Source organism: Echiichthys vipera (genome assembly GCF_963691815.1).
Source record: "Echiichthys vipera genome assembly, chromosome: 14".
Taxonomy (NCBI): Eukaryota; Metazoa; Chordata; class Actinopteri; order Perciformes; family Trachinidae; genus Echiichthys; species Echiichthys vipera.
Window position 1 is genome coordinate 12249893 of NC_139839.1, and position 15365 is coordinate 12265257.

The 15365-nt window shown below is 38.8% G+C and overlaps 2 protein-coding genes across 2 annotated transcripts; one reads left to right on the forward strand and one right to left on the reverse strand.

Annotated features, from left to right (window-relative positions):
• Positions 1–3579: 3579 nt before the first annotated feature.
• On the forward strand, positions 3580–9610 carry LOC310956877 (calpain-1 catalytic subunit-like; the record flags this gene model as incomplete). The annotated part of the gene is made up of 19 exons (XM_083927252.1): positions 3580–3819; positions 3922–4009; positions 4112–4227; positions 4326–4459; positions 4578–4770; positions 4867–4941; positions 5034–5119; positions 5246–5317; positions 5639–5796; positions 5908–6065; positions 6358–6560; positions 7199–7301; positions 7404–7490; positions 7586–7643; positions 7756–7811; positions 8256–8334; positions 8762–8875; positions 9125–9177; positions 9584–9610. 19 exons carry the CDS (start codon positions 3580–3582, stop codon positions 9608–9610), a joined length of 2100 nt encoding a protein of 699 aa, XP_083783378.1.
• A 297-nt stretch (positions 9611–9907) lies between these two features.
• nsrp1 (nuclear speckle splicing regulatory protein 1) lies at positions 9908–14067 on the reverse strand. Its single transcript, XM_083926514.1, has 7 exons — positions 14043–14067; positions 12785–12869; positions 12585–12641; positions 12341–12469; positions 11937–12144; positions 11473–11575; positions 9908–11365 (listed from the first exon to the last, which is right to left on the reverse strand). The coding sequence occupies exons 1-7, from the start codon at positions 14060–14062 to the stop codon at positions 10570–10572; spliced, it is 1398 nt and encodes a 465-aa protein (XP_083782640.1). The 5' UTR covers positions 14063–14067; the 3' UTR covers positions 9908–10569.
• Between the last annotated feature and the right edge of the window lie 1298 nt (positions 14068–15365).

Sequence of the window (15365 nt, forward strand, 5' to 3'; positions counted from 1 at the left end):
AACTATGACCCTAAATTACAATGTGGTTAGACTGAATAATGAACACTTAGCCTACTCGAAAAAAATTGTTTGATTAATGCAGATGCTTGTACTTCCACTATATGTCTTTGATCTTCAGTACTTAATTCTTTAATTACCCATGCCTCAACTCCATGCTCTACACAATGAGTGTGTCAAGACAATGTGACTTATGTAGAGGACTCACAGTATAATGAAAGCTTGTTTTAAGTGTGTCGGCGTCTTGTTTAAGTAGCTTTTTCCCCCAAGGGCAATTCTTACATTACCTGTTCAGAGGCAGACTTTAGTCCATAATGTCCCTCAGCAAAGAATGTGCAGAGATTTGTTCTGACAAGTCAGAACTACATGAGGGAGGAGGGGAAGCTTTTGCTTTTTATACAACTGTGATCTTAACCCTGTGAGTAAGTTTATTTAAAAAGAGCAAATTCACCCACCATAATTTCTTTTTTAGGCATATGGTTGTAAAAAGGCAGCATTTGTGTAAAAGTGTTTCTACCTTTTTTTTTTTTAATTGTACAATAATACATCATCTTTATCAGAATCAGAATCAGAATCAGAATCAGAATACTTTATTGATCTCCGGGGGGAAATTCTTTTGTTCGAATGCTCCGTGCACAGTAGAAACAAGCCATAAAGATGAATAAAGTAGAAATAAAATAAAGTAAAGACTCAAATAAAATACAATTAAAATAAATCTAAGTAGCTAATAAATAGCCAATAAAATACAGTACAAATAAATAATAAACAATCAAGTAAACAATCTGAAGTGGGTGTGAAAATACAATCTGAGATATATACACTGTACAATTAGGTTGTTATGGCAAATGAAATGAAATGAGAACAGATATTTATATTTTGTTTTGTTTTGTTTTTAAGTAGTCAAGAGTCCGATAATTAAAGAGATGAGTTGTACAGTTTAATGGCCACAGGTAAGAATGACCTCCTGTGGCGCTCAGTGGTGCATTTAGGAGCAATCAGTCTCTGGCTGAAGGTGCTCCTCTGTTCAGCCAGAGTGTTGTGGAGAGGGTGAGAGCCATGCTGCAGTATATATATATACTTATATATATATATATATTTATACATTACATTGTGTAAAGATGATTCAAGCCATTAAAGTTGTTCAATAGTGCAGAATTATGGTTTTGTTGTTGTTTTGCAGTGATTTGTGATTTGTGTTGTCCGTAACCTCTTGTGGTTATTTGCATATTGTGCCACTGCAGCACAATATGCAAATAATGTACGACTCACCTCAAAGCTATAGATTGTCTTGACTTGAGACAACTTGTCCCTCGGGCAACTGTACATCTGAAAGTGGAGGGGGAAAAATCAGTAAAGTAGTGGTTTCGCTGAGAGTTATTGTCATGTGTCAGGACTTGTTGACAGAACACAATATTGTTCAGGCAGCAGCAGGTGTGAACGTACACAGATTGAAAATAACAAGCTCTATTTATGTGATACAACTATTTATACAACGATTATTTTAGGTCAGGGACCAAGCCAACTTTCCTGCATGTTATGAATGAATTTAAGTAACGTAGCACCATCTTATCTAATGTTGAAAACAAGATATCAAGACCTTTAAGTTATTAAACAATTATAATATGATGCATATAACACCAACTTTGGCATTATAAAATGTAAATGCAGTTTTGCTTTGATGTTTTTTCCTGTTTTTTCCTGTTTATTATGCTGTATATGAACATGTCCACTTAAAAACAACAACAACAACATATTTATATATTCCTGCAGCAGGTGTAAGGCAGTGACTATACTAATATCTTTACACTCTGAGGTTTCTGATTTAATTACAAATTAGAGTGTTATGAACAGTTAAACGCATTTATACAGCAACAGTTCAGTAGATCCTAAATAAGCATCAAATCATCCCTGGACAGAACCAGTGAGATCACTGAACTATGGCATAAAAAATAACCCCGTATATCTGCATGGACTGATAATGAGACAAGGGGCCTCTGGACACAGACATGTAAGAAGCCCCTCACCCTGTCATACAGGAAAAAGACACCCACACTTGGAGTCTACTTGCATCTCTTTGTACTTGTTTTCAGTCTCTTTGAGGTCATTCCACTGCTGCACAAGCATGTTTTTTTAAATAAAGTGCCTTGGTTATTAAAATAAAACATGCACGTACAGCAGTGGTATAGCCGCAGCAGATATTCTATCAAATTCTGAATAATAAGAAACAAATCAAGTATTAATACTTTGTTCTCTAATTTTAAATTTTTTAATTGTATATATTCTAGATTTATATTGTATTGTATTTCATAGAGCCAATAAAGTAATGCTTTTTTTTTTTTAACCTTGAACGCATATTTTCAATCTTTCCTCACTCTCATATAAATACTTTTATTCTTGCTTCTAAAAGCTACACTTGGCGTGACATGTCACACGTTTTTTTTCTCGTAGATCTCTCTGTGCCTGACAGTTCTCACGAACGTATTTTGCCAGGGGCAAGTTTCACTTATCCCACCATCACAGTGCAGAAAACAAATACCCTCAATTTTTGGTAAGCACCTTTTTTAGAGAAAAAAAACACCTAAAACCTGTTCTTTCGGAACACGGAGATCTTATTGTACACGACACGAACATGCTTTGTACTTAGATTTGACAACATGCTTAGCTCAAAGCCAAAACACCCTTAAAATAAGCGGTCAAGCTTTAATGTATCTCAGCATTTTCATAAAGTTTTTATTCTCCTTTTTGTTGTATTAAAAATATTTGAGGCAGATTTCCATAGATGTGAAAGAGACTTGTGACATGCAAATGTACAGATGTACATCAAAAGTCATTCTGCAGTATGAGAGGGAATATAAACAACTACAGCTTATTGTTGTGTTCCTTTCAATATTTTGTCAAATCAAAGCTGGATTTGGCATATCGAGCATTTTAGCTTTCAAAGGCGAGACTATTTTATCTTGTCACTTAAATAAAATATGAAAAAGAAACACGCTGATGCACTTGAAAACAATTTACATTTAAGGCTAAAGGTAGAATTTATTGTCGATTTCTCCCCAATATACAACAGGGTTTACAATAAAATGGTGTATCTGCAGTGCTATGGTGTACACAATAAGAGCAGATGCATAAACAAAAAAGAAAAACAAGAGTACAATTATGTGGGCTTTGTGAATTTCATAGAGTCAAGGAGCTGTGCAGTTTAGCCGGCCCGACAGGAGACAATTAGAATGTCAGGTGTCACTTCACTGGATGCGATAATTTATACCACAAAACCAGTTTTCTCAGTCAGAGGCCTCTAAGCTCCCTGTCACTTTAGATTTTCTAGACATTCCTGGAGGCGGGTCTGACTCTGGCCTTATGTAAGACAGTGTGAATATAAGTGAGAGATGCTTGCTGCAAAGATCAGTTACCTCCAAGTCTCTTCCTCCGTAGGAAAGCAGCAGTTGGTTGTAGCCCCCTTCGCGGAATCGCAGGTAATTATCCCCATTGATCTCTGAAACACAGCTTTTGCATTTCCAATTCAAATTCTCTTATTTTGTCTTCTTCTTGTGTCACAGAATCTGCCTGAAGCCTCTCGTCAACATGCCTGAATCCAAATCCTGCACCTCCATTATCAACTTGCGTTACCAAGATGGCAACGAGGGGAGCCCATCCAACCCTGCCAAGTTCGACAACCAGGACTTTGCAGCGCTGAAAGATAGGCACCTCAGAAGAAGGACGCTGTTTGTGGACAACACCTTCCCACCTAACAGCCGATCCCTGGGAGCCCTGCCTGATATGGCCAGCTGGCGTAAACGCCAAGTGGAGTGGCTTCGACCAGCAGTAAAATACTTTAAAATATGATTAATTCTTCTAACTTATGTATATGTATATATGTTTATGTACTTAAACTTGCTGAATTCTTTTATGTTTTGTGTCATCCAGGACATCTTGAAAGGACTAAACAGCAGTGAAGAGCCTACTTTCTGTACCAAAGGAGCCTCACGCTTTGACTTCGGTCAAGGCAGTCTTGGTAAGCAAGCATCTCTCTTACAGCTAAAGACAACACCAAATGAAAATAAAAAAAAAATAGATCTATGTGATAAGGCTCGATTTGTTTATTCCATGTACTCAGGTAACTGCTGGTTTCTGGCTGCAATTGCCTCGCTGACATTTCAGAAGGGCCTGATGGTGCAAGTTGTGCCCTTGGATCAGAACTTCAAGGACTATGCAGGGATATTTCACTTCAGGGTACAGGAGTTATGATACTTAAGTGGTTTAAAACAATGCTTTCATTATAAACTGGCCGTCAACTAACTTGTAATTCTTGCTTGTCCTTTCTGTGTCAGTTCTGGAGGTATGGCAAGTGGGTGGATGTTGTCATTGATGACCTCCTGCCAACAATCGACAACCAGTTGGTGTTTGTGAAAAGCAAAGGTGGAAATGAGTTCTGGGTTCCTCTGCTGGAGAAGGCATACGCCAAGTACGAAACTAAATAAAGTATTTTCATGGATTTCAACACATGAAGTGCATAATCTTACATCAACAACCTGTACAGGCAGCATTTGCAGACGTTACATCTTTTTTTCCCTCTCCCTCAGAGTGTGTGGTTCCTACACAGACCTGGATGCTGGGTTGCCATCAGAGGCCTGCAAGGATTTCTGCGGAGGCGTGGCCAAGATGTTCGAACTCCAGGATGCCCACAGTAGAGGCCACGATGTCGAACTGTGGGACTCTCTGAGCAATGCCACCGGGTGCCAGTCGATGATTTGCTGCGGGACTCCCCAAAAAAACGTGAGAACCAGTTTGCAGGAGGAACTGTTTTGGTTTATTTAATTGTTTTTTTTTCAAAAAGGCAGTTGTGTGATTGAGCTGTTTTGTCTGTTTCAGGGTTCGAGTGAAAACACTGTAGAAGGCAGTGGAATTGTGAATTCTCATGCCTATACTGTCACAGCTGTCACTAAGGTAACATCCATGTGCGTGTAACTGTGGATGATTAAAATAAGAAACATTTGGATTTTGGTTCTGATTTGTCAATTCATCATTTTGATTTTAAGGTCCAGTGGTACGGCGTGACAGTGAAACTGGTGCGAGTATTCAACCCTTGGGGCAGAAAAGAGTGGAACGGAGATTGGAGTGACAAGTAGGGCGTACTTGAAATCATCCATACACCCACATGTGCATGTTTAGTAATAAAAAAAACACTAGCGTAAACTGCACTCCAACTTAAGAATAACCATGAACAAATTTATGTTCCTCTTGTGCTCAGGTCTGACAAGTGGAATGGAGTTAGCCCAGTGGATAAGGAGAAGTTACTAAACCGCGAAGATGGAGAGTTCTGGTAAATTAGCTATATTAAAAGTACCATGTGAAGTTGTCACATTTGTGTTTCTGGGTGTGTTACCACCAGCAACTGCTGATCAGTATATAGCAGTGTACATTTTCCCATGCTTCCTTGTCACAGAGACATTACTGCATGAGGTACCTTTACATGACAGGGCCTGATAATAACACACATTTCTTTTTTACTTCATGAAGTTTGAATACACAGAAGAACTAAAGGCCATATGGTTGTTGTTTAGTTTGGAGGTGGACTGCCTCAGTTTTGCCTGTCCCAGTGGTTGACATCTGGCCTTCTCTTCTGTATATCTTTGCCTGTTAGGATTGAGCTGGAAGACTTCTGTCGCAATTTCGACTCCTTGTTCATCTGCTGCGAGAACCCCAACTTTATCGACGGCGACATCAGCTGCCAGTGGCAATGCATGATTTACGATGGCAGCTGGGTAGCAGGGAGATCTGCAGGAGGCAGCTGGTCTAACTGTGAGTTCAGTTCTGTCACCTTTATAGCTGCAAGGACAAGATGTTTGTTGTGTCAATAACCACGTCTCTGAATTGTCATCTGACATTGTTAATGTTTCTCTTCACCCATAGCTACCTTTGAGACAAATCCTCAGTTTCGCCTGGAGGTGTCTATAATAGACAGGGATGAGCAGAAGGACAAAAACATCTACATTTCTCTGATGCAGAAACCTGAGCAGGAGAACCGCAGACGGGAACAAACCCACCCGATCGCAGTTACCGTCTATAAGGTTGTGCATCCTGTGTTTTTGGTTCATTATATATTAAATTATTAAATAATACAAAATACCAAAAATTATGAAACAGCCATTGTTTAAGGCTTTCGCTGTGATAAGCATTTTTGACTGATTTGAAAACATTTTCTTCTTCTTTACATCCAACAGCTTCCAGAAGGGGTAAGAACAAACATACCACTCCACCTGTGTACACAAAACACATTTCACATTTGAATAATCCGAATAATGCAGTTTAATGCTCAGGAAGCCGTTTTGTGACATTAAATACATTTCATTTACTCCTCAGACACCAAAGGGACGCCTGAATTCCAGATTCTTTAACCAAAACAGACCTATGAAGCAAATTCAGATGTACACAGGTAACAGGGAGCTGCTTGAGGACCACAGTCTGGAGCCCGGAGAGTACCTGATCGTCCCCTCCACCATGAAACCCTACCAGAGTGGTGACTTCGTTCTCACTGTCTACACCAAGACTGATGCTAAGCTCACGTAAGGACTTAGTCATGTTTGATATAAATAAATCCCGGTGGAGACTTTGACATCAAAACGAGGGTTGCTCATTATAATATCTGACCCATGCTTTGTTGAAACGATAGATGGAATTAAAAAAAAGCTGCAATCAGCAGTGTATGAGGATTAAAGCTGTCAGTGAAGATGCTGAGGTCGGGTCCATCGTATATTTTTTGGAAGCTGAAGAGAAGTTTCCTTGTTACTAACTAAACATACACACAGTACTTATTTTAAAGGCTGTCGTTTACTACAGCGATAACATAATGCACAGCAGAATATAGGTGGAATATTGTGGCTTTATTTTCATTAAATTGTGACTTTATTCCTATGAAATGACCTTTTTTTTTAAACGTTGTTTTCCCTCAAAATGTGACGATTTTTTACTCTCCAATCAATTAAATCAATGAATTCATTTTAATGAATTAAAATGAATGAATGTGAACAGGGGCCATATGCTCGTTTAAAAGGGTGACTTTCACAGACAAAATGCGCAAAAGAGGATTGGAAAGTGAATCGTACCGTCTTGTGTGTTGACTGAGCAGAGATCATAATATGATAAAGACATTTCCATCCGAAAAATCTGAAGTCTGATTAACACATCCTCTGACTGTGTCTAGTCCCCATGATGAACATGATGACGACCATGACCATGACCATGACCATGACCATGGCCATGGAGACAAGGACGAGGAGGAGGGGGGGAACTTGATTCTTCCCACGGTATGAAATAAAAAGAACGCAACACCTACTTTAGCTGCAAGTTAGAGCGAGCAAGTGTAGTTTGCCAGTTTGATGTCTGATCCATTAACTTGTCATCTCTAGATACCGACCGGCAAAGACGATGACAAGGACGAGAACACCAATGTCTCAAGCTCCGTCCGTTACATATTTGAAAGCTATGCTGATCAGGTGTGTTATTTTTTTCCACTCCACTCATCTATCTGCTCATCCTTTTCCTCCGTCTTATTCATCTGACATCCGTCCATCCCACTTTGTGTTGTTAGCGTGGAGAGCTGGGATTCATACAGCTCAGGAAGCTCCTGAATGACAACTTCCCTCTAGGTGAGTAGATTTACATCGCTGGTCTACAATCATTGGTCATGAAGTCATGGCACCAAATCTTTTAACAGTTTAATAACAAACGGTTGAATTCAATTGTGTCTACCATTCACAGGCCACTGGGACAGCTTTGGCTACGACACTTGCCGCAGCATGATCGCTATTGTGGATGTATCCTACAAAAAAAATAAATAATAATAATAAAAAAGTCTAACCTTGTTGTGCTGCTTAGACCAGCCAACATTAGCATGCCATAAAAAACAAATGAAATCCTAACACTCTGATCAGGAGTTATATTGTTCAATGTCTTCTGTTTTTACGATGAGTAGTCCTTAACCTGCAAAGAGTGAAAGAAAGGGGGTCATGACCCTCAACGAATTCTCAACCCTCTGGAAAAAGATGGATGAATACAAGGTAAGGCTTAGGCAGCAAATATATAGTGACATTGTGAGGATGTAGTTCAATTTGTATTCATATTCATTTATTTACCCAAGAAGCCTATGTAGATATGTAGACATGGACTCGCTGATGTGCATTTAATAATAATATATATATATATATATTTTTTTTAAAACGGCTCTTCGTTTCTAAAATGTGTTTAATGTCTTTTTGCAGACCCTCTTTAATCGCTCAGATTTGAACAGGAGTGGATCCCTCTCTGACTCTGAGCTCCGGATGGCCGTTGAGTCTAAAGGTAACACTACTTTATCACGAGAGCTGTCTAGTTAGAATCTGGCGATACGATACACTTCACGATACAGGGATTGCGATTCAATATTCAATTCAATTCAATTTTATTTGTAGTGCCAAATCATAACAAAAGTATAGTCAGCCAGAACCATATATTGTGATTAAAATAAATAAATAAATCAAATTAAGGAAAACTGTCATAGTATAAAGACCACGCCATATGTTGTGGGAGTGGAAGAGTCAAAAGATGAAGATACATTAAAGCAGTTTTTTGAGAATTAATAAAATATCACATCCTTTTGTGATGAATATTCATTATTTTTATCAATTAAATATAATTCAAATGCCTAATATTGATCTATACCAATACAAGAAAAAGTGAACATGTGTCATATTCATGAGTGTGACTGTCCTCCTTGTGTGTGCACCAGGAATCAAACCCAGCGACCACGCGGTGCAGCTGATTATGTGGCGCTACTCAGGCTTCTCAAACACAAACATGGAGAAATTCATCACTCTCATGTTACGTCTGGAGAATATGTCAAGTGAGTGACATGGCAACAATGAAGCGCATCACAACACCATTCTGAGGCTTTTATTTGTTCAGAATGAAAAGTGCAGTTGAGGATTAATAACTAAACCTCGTTTGAATCCTCAAATCTGCACACGTTTATACAAATCACGACAGATTTGAACAGTGTGCCTCACAGCTTACAGAGTATTTCTCCATATCAGATTGGTTAAGCTCATGTGGCATTTTTTAAAGTGATATTTGTGCTTGGATTTCTTCGCAGATACCTTCAATAACAGCGCTTCAAATGGAGTGATCAATATGACCTGGGATGAGGCAAGTCTATTTTCATTTAATGCCCATTATTTATCAATTTCTGTATTAAAAACTACTCAATGCAGAATGTCATATTATTGTATAGTATACAATAATATGACAGAGTATGTAATCTTAAACCTATTAAGGAACCTGTAGATAAAACTGATGATCACATGTAGTAGAGTAAATATATATAAGCTATTATATCTATATATAATTTGACAAAAGTTGGAGTTTCAAAATAAAAGTGCACCATAAATATTACATGTATGGACATTTTCACTTTGCATTGATCATACTAAATTGCTCATTGTTAGACTGGTGTATCTTTAACATTCCCCACCTGTAGCACATTCTGTTCAGAAAATCCATCGAAAGCATAAAAGATTTTAACAATCCTACAAACTGCCTTCCTTTGTTTCAGTTTGCCGAGTTCTCCATGTACAACTAGAGCGAAGCTGACATGGGAGCACAGAAGATGATTCCTGCAGCTTTGAATTGATGTCTCTCTGTGCAAAACCTGTAAAGCAGTAACACGTTTCTGTGCTCACATTGTGAAATAAACGTTGTTACCTTGTGAAATTATGAGCTGGAATCTTTATTCTTTTTAACATCAAACTGTGAGTGACGGAAGAATATACAAGATGCGACGAAGGATACTGTGGACCAGAAATGATTTTATTAACTCATCACTGACTACATGAGAAGGATACAAAACCTGACATCAAACACAACATTATTGGCTCACACATAACACGGTTGTTTCGAACTAAGCAATAAGATATCATCTATACACTCATTCCTGTTTCTGATGTTACAAGGGGCTCTCTGTTAGAACTCATATTTACAAGTCAGTGTACTTATTTCACAATAATAAATCAAAACAATCCAACAGTTCAAGTCTTAAAGAAAGATATTGTCCAGGTCTCTCTCTCGTCACTAAAGACTATGAGCACACTGCTGTTTGAACGTGCCCACTGCAGCGTATGGTGGAGTCAGTGGTTACAGGATAAGGCTGGAATTAAACATTTTTTGTAAATTGTCAACAAATACCAGTAATAGACTAACCTGTTGTGCTGGGCGACATGTTTTCTTATTACAATGAACATGGTCATTAATAGTTCTGTTTTAATCAATTCCACATACACTGCATTAGTGCTTTAAATACTCACTAATGCACCAAATGTGTGTTAAACTGCGGCTGAAAATAGTCCACAACAAATGCACCATTCAGTCCTGTTAGAGGAACGTTTGCTGAAAACTACAGTGCCCAGCTATTTTAGGACATCACTGAGCGGAAGAAGAAACCAACACATTGGTTTTGGTCTTTCCATGCGTTTTGTAGAAAAAGAAAGACCAAATAAGAGCCGTATCCTCTATACTGTGATAAGGTTGCGTGCTGCGCAGCTCTCAGTCTTCCTCCTTCTCTATATAAGTCTTACAGGCCGAGCGTGCCATCTGTCTGGCCATGTATCTGTCCCTCGCCGAACCTACCGTCTGATCCGTGCTGCGCTTTGCAAACTTGCTCCCCTTCTCCTCGCCTTCTTGTTTATGTTCATCTTCGCTTCCTCTGCTGCGTTCACTGACTGCTTCCTTCTTTTCCGGATCTTTCTCTTCCCTCTTCACTTCCCTGTCCTTCTCTGGGTCCTTCTTTCTCTCCTTGTCGTCCTCCGAAATTTTATCCCTGCGCCTGTCTTCATCCGAATTCCTCCTCTTCTCTCTTTCCCCATTCCTATCCCTCTCTCTTTCTTTAGGGCTCCTCTCCCTCTTCCCATGCCGGTCCTCCCTGTCTGTATCCTTACCTCTGCTTCTGTCGTCTTCTTTGCCTCGGTCCCTGTCCCTGTCGTTCCTTCTATCCCTGTCGTCTCTTTTTCCTCCATGCCGGTTATCTCTTTCCTTTCCTCTGTTTCGGTCTCTATCTCTATCTCTGTCCCGTCCTCTGTCCCTGTCTTGATCTCTGTGGCTCTTCTTGTGTCTGTCTCTCTCCTTCTCTCGCTCCTTCTCGTCTCCGCTCCCTGACGAGGGCGACCTCTGTCTGTATTGCCGTTTTGAGTGTGCCAAGCCTGCCCCAGGCTTGCTAAACCCAGACTTCTGCTCATGGCCCTCCTCACTGTCGCTGCATGAACTTGGAATATTATCATGAGGTGTAGATGAGGGAACTGGTGAAGTGCTCTCTGTGTCTTTTGAAACCTTTGTGTTTTGAGTTCTGTGGAAGCAAAAAAAAAAAACATATAAAGGCTCAGAACAGTTTTTAAAAGTATGTGTGCTCGTGGTGTTAATGCATGTAAAAGTAATGCAGATCCAATGACTGACTTGTTTGCTGAACGATCCGGTATCTCCTCCTCTCCTACAGTCTGATTCAGCAGGTGTCGGTAGAAGCCGCTTAGGTCTTTTTGTTTTTTCACATCCAAAGCCGCTAGGTAAAACAAAAATAAATCAAACAAATCACCCACATTGTTTCATATAAAGCAGATTTTTTTTTACAACATCTCTTAAAGTCATGCTTTGTGTGCCCTAAGGAAGGAGCTCATTGGTACAATAAAATGTATTGAAGAAATCTGAAGTAATCCTTCTAATTTGTTTCTGCTTTGATTACAATACTTGCAAGACCATTAAACTGCTATACTGATTGCTTAGGGATTACAAACAATTGCTATGGATGAATCCATTTTAAGCTATATTCATGTTGTTTGAAACATCTGGAGTCTCCCTTTATCACTTATAACAAAATCTCACATGCCTGCAGCTTAAAAACAGTTGTAGAGTATCGGCCTTACCTTCGATCTCTGCCTGTCTTTTCTCTTTCTCCAGCTCCTCCTTTTGCTCCTCCAGTTTTTGCTTGTATGCTGAGGTAACGTAAGCGTCCTTATCCGCAAACTTCTCTCCCTCTGCCTCTCTTTCCTTCTGGATCTTCCTCTCATCCCTACGTTCTTGTTCTTTCTTTCGGTCCTCAACTGCTTTCATTAACTGGTGGATGTACTTTGGCTGTAATAAAGAGACAGACAAAGAGGAATGCTCATAACAAAGTTTACCAGTAGTAATTTAGAGTCAGACTCAGTATCAGGAAACAGCAGCACCAAAGCACAGGGAAGCATCATATTTTAGCAGCATGCATGCTGGAAAGTCTTTCTAACCATTAGATCACTCTGAAATCCCAAGTGTTCATCATAAATAAGATTACCTTTTTATCAGTGCCTCCCAGAATTTTTTTGTTGCTCTCAAGTCTCTGTTTTTGAATGTCATCATACACGGCATCATAGTCATACACAGTGCTATCCTGTTCCAGGGCCTTATGCATCTCCAAACGTGTCTTTAGACAGAGAAAGAAAGAGAGAAAGACCAGAGAGAGTGAAGCACAGAAGAAGAGTGTTTGTTAAAAAAATGTATAATGTTGACTCAAGTAAAGTATTTGAATCTTTCCTCACCTGCTTCATCATCTTCTTTTTGACAGCTTCTTTCTGCAGACTCTCCCCAACTGTGGTCTGAGGAACATCAAACATATTCAGTATATTTGGACAGAAGCCTGCTAAAATACCAAGTGATACCTTGATAAGAGCTTGATTTGTGAATGACAAAAGACATTTTATATTGCCCTGTAGAAAACAAATCCTAAAAGTTTACCCACCTCATCATCTGAGTCATCCTCGAACACTGAGTGTTTCTGCACGGTCTTTGACGCTCCTTTCTTCTGCGACAAGATCAGCCCGTACCTGTGGACAATCAGGACACAAGACGTTAACACCTAACCCGTTTGGTTCTGTTAAATCGAAAGCAGGTCTGTTTAGCCCGGTTAGCATGGTTCATTTGGGCTGGTTGTCAAAGCTGTCAATTGAAGCCTTGTGTGGATTACACAACCGAACAGAAGATTCACAAAGACTGCTTAAGAAGGTGGGGCTCACTCCACTTACGAACTCTGGTGCGAAAGCAAAGGAACCAACCACAGGACCTGACGATAGCAGATATGTAATGTTGCTGTATTTTTCTACCTGACATTATTCATAACTTCTATTGGCTGTCTAATAATACTAACAATGATTAACATTAATACACACACAAGAAGCTTTTAAGTGCTGCATAAACTACTGTAACCAACCAAATTTGATTTCCCCCTGAGGGTCCGGGTGATGCAATTATATTGCAGGGTAAAAATGGCCAAAACTGTCCAAGCAATGAGGTACTTTGTGAGGGTCAGTTTGTGAGGTCAGTTTGTATAACTCCATCGTGTTTACGCCACTTGGTTTGATTGTCAAAAGTCAGTGTGAACAGTAACCGGGTCAGAAATAAGATGCAATAATGTATCCTTTATCCAGACCAAATGAACAACCTACAGTACAGGTGTGAAAGCACCCATAAACCCTGTCAAACGAAATATATCTAACTTATTTGAACATGTCATATGCTAATTCATAAGGGGAGAAATGCAAAGTAGCCGACTCTAAAGCTGCCATTTGAATGTGCCGTAAATAACATTAACGTGGAGGATGACAACAAAACACAGTTTATCTTAGAAATGGACAACACAGCTCACAACGCCCCATTAGATGGTTTGTCAGCGTGTTTATGAGACAGGTGACTGTCAGCAAACATAAGGTCAAGCGCAATATTCATGGAGCAATAAGATATGCATCAAAAAATGAAACGATGAACCAAATCTACCAAATTATCCAACTGCCGTTTTAATTGACTAATGTTAGCATAATGTTAGCATGTCAGAGGGGCGCACCTCCGTTGTCACAGTAACCCTGAGCTGTAACTCCCCGGCCATTACAGCATATTAACTTCTTTATCATCACTATAGCTACACCCCCAACCGAGTGAAACAGTTGTCTTTTAATGTTAATCACACATATTAACACAATCACGTCAGCATGATTGAAACTCACTGTTTTGTAGGGACCGCCATCTTGCTCTCCTGACTGTTTCTTTAGTCTTCTTCTGGGTTTCCGGCAGACTAGAGGCCTAATGGGCACACTGCTGCCACCCACAGGCCATAGTTATATCTATTTACAAAAAACCGATTAGATATAAACAATACTTTTCTTACATGTTTTAGAGCTATACACAATACCAAAAAATGGATTTCTAAATGTAGAAATAACAATAACATAAATTAAAATCTAAAAAGACAAACACATAGAAAAAGTTATGAAGAATAACAAAAACAAAAACGTATGGGGTCTCCTAAACTAAGGGGGTAAATTTGAAATACCTAAAAAAATCTAATAATAGTTTTTGCCAATTTATTATTTTTTAATTTTAAGTTTTCCATAGTTCTAGTGTGTAATCCAAATCATTGTATCAATATAGTATTTTGCTATGGTATTGATTAAATTCATTATTTGAGTTTCTTCTGCCTAATATTTGGGCGTGTAAAGAATTAGTTATAAATCCATCTTTGTTCGTATCCTTTTTAAAAAAAAAGGTGTATCCATAGGAACAGGCCAGTTTCCTTCCTTGCAATGCTGACTGTGAACAAGCATGACAGATTAGACACAATACTTTTAGTAAAGTCATACATTCAACTTATGCTTATGTTACATTTCAGCAGCTATGTCAATATAGCTATCACAGACGTGACATTTTTTTTTTTGCAGCTGTATTTTCTTCTAAATATGGGATTGTCAGGTTTTTCTGAATGTGAGGACTTTGACTGCTAGTAAAGAGACCATGATGAACAAAATGTGAATTATTACTGATATATTTTCAAAGATGTGTCTCCTGTAAGAAAAAGCAATGGTAAAGGCAGCCTTTTGTTTTTATTAGGCCGACCAACAGAGGGCGCTATTGTTCCAAAAGTTTGGCCTGACTCAGGTTTGATTAGTCTCAGACAACTAAAATAAGACACACTTGTCATTTATACACAAACAGTGAATTAGGAAGGAAACTGTATTTTCCTGGCCCTTAGGCAAAACAAAAGAATGGATAAAGTAACTTATGGTGCAAACAACAAGACACAAGAACAATTTATGCTACAGAAGATACAGGGCAAGGTAGTAGTGCTACAATAATAAATCAGGTAGGATGGTGCAATAACCTAAAAATATAAATACAAGTACAGATATAGAAGAAGTGTAGATAATATAAACACATGTGAAGTGATTGTTGGCTACAATAAAGTAAATAAGATGAGGCCATCTTACAATGGCATTGCACCATCTGGATACACATTTTGTTCATGTGTTAGCAACGTTTAAATAAAACACATG